The following is a 9,072-nucleotide window of genomic DNA, read 5'->3' as shown; positions in this document are numbered from 1 at the left end:
GATTTACTGTAAATAAAATATGTACATTTTTCTTAAAACTATTTTTCAGTCATACAGTTATTAAGCCTTCAGACAGCATCTGAAGTGCACACCGTTTTTTAGTCGGCTGACAAAGTGGAGAGTGCTTTGTAGGCGGTGTTTGACCTCCATTCCAAACTTAACAAAGCCAGTGACTACATGATAATACATGAATGTAATACTTATTTGATCTATGTAGATGGACATCTTTCTCGCTTGGATCCAGCAGCTATAGACACCTCCTCCCGCCAGCACAGGAGTGTGAATGGAAACTCCACTCTTTCCTCTCTGTTATCACTGTTAGCCGGGTCATAGACCGGCAGAATGAAATGGAGTGCAACCAGTTGTCATAGTTACGCCGAGTTCCAAACCATTGATGAAACGGTTAAAATAGCTTGTTCGATTTTTTTATTTCGTTTGCAAAATTTACTATTACGTTATTCAGTAACACTAGAGTACTTCTGAAGTTTGTTTGGAAATTATCGTAAAGGCAAGTGCTTTGGGTGCGTAAATGTCTTAACTAAGTTTTAACTTTCATTAACTAATCCAAAATTATTCCATATTAAGCTAGCGCTAGCATTAGCTTCAGCGTTAACATCGTAAATTGACAAAAGACCTGACGTAGAAAAAACGGTATTATGGCTTAATTATTTGCCTACCATATAAAATTTGTTAACCACATTCTTAAAAAAGAGTCAGATGGATAGAACGAGTACTAACAGCAACAGCCGTAATAGTAAGTGAGACTTGTGTTTTTCGGATCAACAAACACTTTGACTGATTATCAGACATGAGCGTATTTATTTTGCACTTGTCTTGTTTCATCGCTTTTAGCTTCAAAGACAGACCTCAGTTTGCTTCTTGAGTGTCTGAAGCATCAGATGAAATGTCCGGATTTACAAAAACAAGCACTTGTCACCATTCATTCAATCTGTGAAAAGAGAGGTAACAGTGAAAACAGTAATTTCATATAAGGTTATTTTATTTACAAATCTGAGTGAAGAGAGAAAAAAAAGCATTTAATTTAGATATTAAGTTTTGTATCTTAACATCATGTATAACCACGGTTTGAATTATTTCAGAGGATAATGTGGACCTTCTGAGAGAACTGGGCGGTGTGGCATTTCTGTATAACCTGTCCAAATCCAGTATTGTTCATTCAGAGGTGAAGGAGGCTGCTCTGTTTACACTTGGCACATTGGCTGAGGCTAATGGTGAGTACATGTGTTTCAAAGGAGCTTAGAAGTGACAAGTTGTCTTCTTTGTCGTCACTGAAACTGAGTATGAATGTAAATTCTCTAATAATACAGCTCCACCTAAAAATAACTATATTGGTGCATTTGGGCTGAAAAGTTTAAGGTTTACAGGCGTAAAGTAGCACAAAGCTTAATGTTAAATCAGGTGGTGGATTCAATGAAAGTTTTCGAATGCCTTTTTATGCACACTTTATAGGATGTGGTGCTGAGCTAAAATGCAGAATGTGTATGCTATAACACATGATGGCTATTGTTGCAATGTCATTATTTCATGTGCGGATTTGTTTTTGGTGATAATGTCTTTTTATATATTTTCACGTTAGTGTACTGCAAGAATTCTCTGTGCAGAAAAGAGATCTTTACAGACATCACTACCCTGTTGATGAAAGAAGATATCACGCTGACACAGAAGAGGGTGTCCGTCTATTTGCTGTTTGTGCTGGTAGTCAACAACAGTAAGAACTTTCCTTTTTAACTAGCAGTTTAGCAGCGTTAATTGTTTGCTTTCTAATTTACGGCACATTTTCTTTGTTGATGTTTAATTTGAAGTTATATGAGCTTAAAACATTACAAAATGCATAAAAAGAACTGTAGCCGTCGCATGTAGCATCTCGGCATGAATTGCTCCTGTCATTTGTGTGGTGTTGCAGAATTAGGACAAACTTTAGCTAAATCCACAGGCTGTCTGGAAATTCTACTGGATCTTTTCAGGTATTTTCCCATGCCTAATAAATGAGAGTAGTATACTGTTTATTTATTTATTTTTAAATACACTCATGTTGTCATTATGTTTTTCAGGATCTCCTTCCCACTCTCCAAAACAAACAACTTCACAACTGTTAGTCAAAGCTACCAACTTTGGGCATCTGTATCCTGTGCTTTGTGCGGATGTGTCAACAATCCTCAGGATGGTAATATTGTTTTTGTGTTTGTTTCAGACTGATCAGTTTATATCTAGAGCAAGAACAGACACAGATCAATCTTTCTTCTGTTTTGCAGAAGAAGCTCAGCTTAGTTGTGTGGCAGCTTTTCCCATTATAAAAGTCTGGCTCCAGCAGACTTCTCTTCACTGCACAGAAGTATTTCAACCCATATGCTCATTTATTGCAATGGCAGTTGCCAACAACTGTAAGTGAATGCTTTTCACCAAACATAAAAAGAAAAAAGTTCATCAAATTATAAAAGTAAATGTAAATTTACTTTTAAATCTTAATAGTTTAATATGTCAACACATTTGTTTTTGTTTTTGCAGCATATGTTCAGGAGAGTTTTTTTGCCTGTGGGGGTTTGGAAACGCTCACTCTTGTGATGGTTCATGCTGCCTTTGCTGCAGACACAAGCTTATTGTCCTGCAAGTTGTCAATTATTATAACCAAGACACTGTCAGCTTGCATCACTGATAACCGTATGTATTGCTCTTGAACACATGCATTTACAACTGACCAGCAACATATCTCTCTTTTCTAATACAATTGATTGTTTTCAGTAAATCTGGCTTCAGCTTTGGCTCAGCATAGCATAGTGTCCTCCCTGTTCAATCTGCTGACAAGCTCACACCTGGATCCTGATGACAGACTGCCTGTTTTACTTTGCATTGGGCAGTGCACTGGGGCCTCAGGTATGACTGAACAGTAGTGAGCTATGTTTGCATTTAGACATGTTTTGTTAATATAGAATTGTTCTTTTTTTTTCTCCAGTTAACATTTTAGATCTAGTAGAGGTTCTCATTCTGTTTTTTTTTTTTTTTTTTTTTGATGTCATGTGTTTGTGTTTATCTGCATTTGCAGAAGAGCACCAGACCCAGCTGGTGCAGTGTGGTGGCCTGCCTGTTGTAATAACTTTTCTCACAGAGGACACAAGTGAGGAAGTTAACAAGGCGGCTACTTACATATTGCAAACTTGCAAACAGGCCAGTAAGTAAAAACAGTTTGTCCTAAAATGTTTGGTTTCCATATTTTTAATGTTTTAAATTATTCTGTGGCACCAAGACTTTGTATTTTTGATCACAATAGGATAAGGCTCTTGATTTTTTTTAAATAAAAGATTGTTTTAGCTGTCCATCCATCCATCCATTTTCTTTGTCTGTTTTTCCTTGTTTTAGCTGTGTTTACTATAATTTTGTTGGATTTAAATAACTTAGTTAAGCCTTTAATAATGGAAAAGAACATTTATTTTTGCAAGCTGTTTTTTCTTGTACCGATATGTTTAATTCATTTTATTTTTTGTCAAGCGCAAATAAGAATTTCCTCTTATTGACTGAGTGTTGCCACCTAACCACCAAAACTGTTTTAGTTTTCTACTTTTCTGTGACAGTGAACATTTATTTACCTAAACAAAAAACCAAAATACTATAGTAATAAATGCATTACACATATACAGTTATTCTCATATGGAGCTTTTTTTTGTTCTCTTTGAAGCCATAAACTTGAGAATGCATGGTCTGATAGGAAAACAGGCTGAAAATGAAGAATCATTTGCAAACACTGAAGGCTTCAGAGCTGCAGCTAAAGAAATGCTGCAAAGGATTGAAGCGCTGGAAAAAAATCTACCGAAGGTTTGATGTGTGCACACACACTCACACACTCTCGGAGCACAGTTGTTCCAGTACATATAGGCTGATGTGTGATTATGTTTATTAGGAAACTGAGGATGAACATGAAGACATTAATGCTTTGCATTTAACTGAAGTTCAAAGTCCACCGTCCGAGTTCTCCTTTTTACTTCGACCACCCCAGAGACGGGAGAGTATCAAGGCCAACCAAACACAAAAGCCGGTGCAAAAAGGCAATGGCACCAATGCTGACCTCCATACAGTCATGAGGTTGACTGAGAAAACTAACAAAAGTGCGATAAAGGAAATCACTTCTAGTTTGGTTCTTCCAGAAGAGAAAGCTAAAACCAACAAAGGTGATGTGATGTTTCCAGTGAACAGGGATGGTGGACCTCTCATGTCTTCTCATTTATGGCCTCTAGAGTGTAGCAGCGAGTCACTTGCTGCAGACAAGTCAGTGACATTGAGTTGATCATTATTCGTCAGAAAAAGAGAAAATGTGTGCTTAATAATTACCGTCCTCTTGTTTTTGTTTAGTCATCTGTTTAGGAAACCAGTACCAGTGTGTCACACCAACATAACAGAAGTTACACGTCCTGATGGTAATTGTTTGTCAGTATTTTGCATAGTTTCTTACAAACTTTGTTTGACTTCAATGTTTTTGCTTTTAGACCTTCGGGACAGCGAGTTAAACCGGGTGGAGAAGATTCCAGAGGAAGAACGTTCGGTTTCTCATAGCCGATGTGCAGGTAGGGGATCGTTAAGCTGCATCTCGGTGAAATATTTTTCATCTGTTATCAAACATTTATTTTCACAGAAATGCAGCAATGTATTATCACACACAGCAGGCTGTAGTTTGTTGCAAATTGAAATAGATTATCTTTGTCAATCTCATTTAAATGTGTTTGATGAAGAAAAAACAATGTTTGCTTGTAGATGTAGGCTGGAGTGACAGTATAAGAAATCTTGAATTTTGTAGTCGTTTCATTTGGAGAGATACTCAGAGAAGCTCATGTGCAATTTAAAACAATACATATTAAAACTCAGGTAGGTCAGTGTGTCTGTTATTTTAAACACATTTGTTTTTGTTGTCATTTTGTTGACATGTTCAGGCTTTGTTTAGAATGCATAAGAAGGAAAATGGACTGGTTCTTTTTGTGTATAATACAGATTCAAGCAGTACTAGTCGATTCATGCAAACATTTATTGTTTAAGTTGGGCATGTGAATGACTGTTCGCTCTCTCTTTTAGGTTGTGTGTTACCTTTTGAGGAAGTGACCAGTCGCACTTTTGCTTCTCTCCAAAGCTCTTGTTCCAACAGCTGTGACGTGCACAGAGTCCTCCAAGAGGCCAATGAGCAATTCAGGAAACACCGTCTTAACTTCGTGCTCATGAAAGAGCACCACAATGTTGTTGTGGAGCACAGACGCACAAACTCAGTGAGAGTTTCACCTTTAAAGTCACAAAGAAGCTCTGAAAACTGGAGCGGTAAGAAGTTTTACTGTCTTGCGTGTCAAAGAGCACATTTTAGACAAATCAAACACAATAAGCTCACAGATGCATTCTCAGACACTTGTTTTTTTGTTTTTGTTTTGTATTTTATTTGGTCAAAGCCTTTGTCAAAGTTTTCATAACTGCATTTTTATTTACCTAAATAAAACACAATAAGAACAACTCAAGGACTTCATTAAAATGTTTGATTTCTCACAGCAGGAAATGACAAGAGTTCTCATCCACAAACCTCCATGTGGAAGCAGAGAGAAGATTTCAGCAACAAATAATTTCATCCCATTAGTCTTGAAGAACTGCATGAAATCTACAAATAAAAAATTACCAGGAAAATAGAATGAAAATAAACAAATCAGTTAAACTAAATGTAAAACAAAGAAACGGGAACAAATCATTTGCAGCAGTACTTTATGGGTTTTCTGAAGATGCGATTATTAAACTCACTCTCTCAGTTTAAGGTTTTTGAAGTTAAATATTAATCACCTACTAATGTTATAAGCATGTTTGGTCAGTTGCCAGAATTATAGAAGTATAAAAAGCAAAGTGACTTTAAATTTAGCACATTGAAGGCTAAGTTCTTCCAAAAGTTTTTCAAAATGTAAGTAGAGAAAGTAATTTGCTTTGCAAATGATTCCTGAAGTTTTGAGATGTTCTGAATACCTACATGAATAATGTGAGTAACAGCTGGTGCCAGCTGAACACAACCTTTCCAACACATACTGTGAATATAATGTGTATTTTGGATTTTGCCTTTTTTCCAGGCATCAGTCTGACACCGCTGCGTAGGAGCACTGGAGAAGAGATGTTTACCTCTCAGAGCAAAAGTGATACAAGTAGTGTTGTCATTTATCAATCATACACACAATATAAATTTGCCATAATCAACAACTTTGATACTATTTTTATTTTAGGGCCTTCCTTGACTCCTTTAAAAAGAAGGCGTCCACACGAAGGCAGAAATGATTTAGGTATTTGCATGGTGTTACTTTAAGTGTGTGTGAATGTTATGATTGAGGGTCTGTGGTGGGAGCTGTCCTCTGCAGTGTAACTTTGGCACCAGACAAACGAAAGAAAGAATGTTGAGCTGCAGCCAGCATTCTCACAGTGCAGGGCAGAGCTGGTTCAGAGCACCACAGCTGTATTAGGCCTTTTCACACTCTGTAACACAGTGTGGCTGTGCATGTGTGGCTGTGCATGTGTGGCTGTGCATGTGTGGCTGTGCATGTGTGGCTGTGCATGTGTAGCTGTGCATGTGTGGCTGTGCATGTGTAGCTGTGCACATGTGGCTGTGCATGTGTAGCTGTGCATGGGTGTTTGAAATCATAGCATGTGTTAGGAAGGAAGATGGACAGTATGAACATGCCAACTATGGCATTTTTGAACCGTCATATGAATTTATATGTCATGGGGAGTGGTGGCGCAGAGGTCAAAGAAGGCGAGCCTGTGATCAGAAGGTCGTTGGTTCAATCCCGGAGACCAACAACATCAAAATGTAGGTGGGAAAGGTGAAGCACTCACCTGCCTCCACCCTCATTTGCCCCACTCTGGGCCCTTGAGTAAGGCCCTTAGCCCCACCATCTGCTCCCCCAGGCGCCCTAGATTGCAGCTCTGCTCCACACAGAGGGCTGTGGTAGCTCGGTGCTCTGTGGTTGTGTCAGGAAGAGCATCCAGTGTAAAAACAGTCGCCAGGTCTTCGTGCGACTTAGTTTGCTGTGGTGAGTCCTGAAGAAGGGAGCAGCCAAAGGAAGAAAAAATAATAATTTATATGTTTATCTTTTTTGTAGTTCTGTATTTTCATCTTATTGTTGCCTTCTGTAGCTGAAGTGTTTCAACGTGGCAGTTTTCTAGTGCCATCCTACTGCACTGTATTAATGTGAATTATTGTTTGTTTTACCTCGCAGCCAAATGCTTTTTCCAGCGTCCATCTTTTTCCCATTACACAACATGCTTTTTTTCACCAGTTTCCATTTTGCAGTATTGTTTTTCATTTTCTGACTTTATATTTTGAATATCTGTCGACAGTACTTATTCTTCTGTTTGTTAACTTGTCTTAGCGACAATGATCTAACATTTCTCTGTATGTTATGCCTTACCTGCTGTACATGGTCAGTTGACATATTGACAGAGTTTTAAAACTCGTACCTAACTTAAATTGTGTTTAATGTTTTAAATACAGAGAGAAGAATAAGGAGTACTGATGACGATCAGTCAAAGATGAGCTCAGACCTCAGTTCGTCTCTAAGAGTTTGTAACAGTCAGATACTTTATGAAAATATGAACTAAGAGGCAGTTGCCATTGCTATGTTGAAGTTTTTGATTTATTTGTTTGGTTTTTCATGTGTGGGCTAAAATCCCAACTCTATTTTTTTCCCCTGTGCTTCACTTTTAAGTTTTTTGTTTCTTCTTCTTTCTCTTTCCGTGCTGATAGAGGAGGAAGAGGCAGGACTTCAGCCGTGAGGAGATCCATTACCTTCTGTCTGGAGTGAAGAAATGTGGCTTCTCCTGGAACTCCATCTTGTGGTCGTATCCCTTCCAGCCTGGACGCACAAACGTTGATCTGGCCAAGAAATACAGGAGGATGATGGTAAAAGCCAAAGTTTTAAAGTGGGATGATTTTGATGATGATTGTCTGATTCTATAAGCTTATTAACCATACTTTGTCTTTCTGTTTTCTTCTTTTTCTCAGAAATAAAAATCCTGAAGAGTGTCATCCAAGCTCTGAAATCTTGGGGCACCCTAAAAACAACGACCCTCTAAAACTCAGTTTCTTGGCGAGGCTGCAAGACTCTTGTTGTGTTCACTAAAATATACACAGATTTTAAAATAATTTGAAATACTACACACTTCATATAACTATAATTTATTTATCTGCTAGTGTTTGGTTTTATATAACTTGCTTTAACAAAATTTTATGTTACAGATATTGCTAAATTTTTTGAAAATCATTTTGCTGTCGGGCATTTATTGTTATTTAATACAGTATATAAAAAAAAAGTTTATTACACAACTATAACCGTCAGGTAGAGACATATATTTAATTGTACATGTTTGCTGTTTAGCCTGTTCAATTAAGCTTTATTTGAGAGTATATCCGAAATATTTGTGTTATTATTCCTGCTTTTGTTGTTTAGGATCACTAACTGGTAAATATGCCACAGTGTTTGTTCGAGTAAAGAGTTAAAAAATGCAGTTGTGAGCATTTTAATTTCATAGCCCACATGTTATTCTAAAGAATGGAGAAAACAGAAGACTTGTTTCTTCTCCTTTGCTTAGACCTTTAAAAATCTTCTTTTCTAGCTCCTTGACACGTGATCCGACGGAAGCAAATACCAAGTTCTGTTTTCTTTGTGTCTGTGTGTTGGCCATCACAGTTCAGGGAGAGACAGGAAATCAACGAGGGGAGCGAGGACTCGAGTCCAGCTCTTTTGTTTATCGAGCTGAAAGGCTGTGGTATGACAGGAATCACAAATAGTACAAATCATGCTGCTCATCTGTTCTCTGTGCATTGAGGAGCAGCTCAGTCTGCAGACTTTACCAGAGCTGAGCTGGACTGAGATCATTGTCTAAAGAATGCCTCTCCCACTCTAAGGGGACTCACTGGTATGTTGTCCAAACCACGGGATTTACCCGTTTGCCATGCTCTGACTCAGAGGTTGTTAAAGTTAGGTGTGCCTGGACTGTCTTTTGTATCATATCCCTGCAGCCTTTGTCAAATGGAACCATCCTGCTTTACATGTT

General features: G+C 37.9%; 1 protein-coding gene across 1 annotated transcript; it reads left to right on the top strand.

Moving 5' to 3' along the window:
* The first annotated feature begins 717 nt into the window (after positions 1–717).
* terb1 (telomere repeat binding bouquet formation protein 1) lies at positions 718–8,141 on the top strand. Its single transcript, XM_037682843.1, is given in 21 exon segments — positions 718–754; positions 853–961; positions 1,084–1,232; positions 1,598–1,729; positions 1,925–1,985; positions 2,073–2,185; positions 2,274–2,402; positions 2,527–2,679; positions 2,761–2,892; positions 3,062–3,187; positions 3,692–3,828; positions 3,914–4,278; positions 4,363–4,427; positions 4,497–4,574; positions 5,077–5,313; positions 5,539–5,581; positions 6,091–6,170; positions 6,246–6,302; positions 7,511–7,578; positions 7,763–7,918; positions 8,021–8,141. Coding segments are annotated over 21 exon segments (2,433 nt in total). The 3' UTR covers positions 8,027–8,141.
* Positions 8,142–9,072: the final 931 nt, after the last annotated feature.

Source organism: Nematolebias whitei, chromosome 10 (assembly GCF_014905685.2).
Source record: "Nematolebias whitei isolate Nwh7 chromosome 10, NemWhi1, whole genome shotgun sequence".
Lineage (NCBI taxonomy): Eukaryota > Metazoa > Chordata > Actinopteri > Cyprinodontiformes > Rivulidae > Nematolebias > Nematolebias whitei.
Note: the sequence above shows the minus strand (reverse complement) of the source record. Positions and strands in the feature narration are given on the sequence as shown.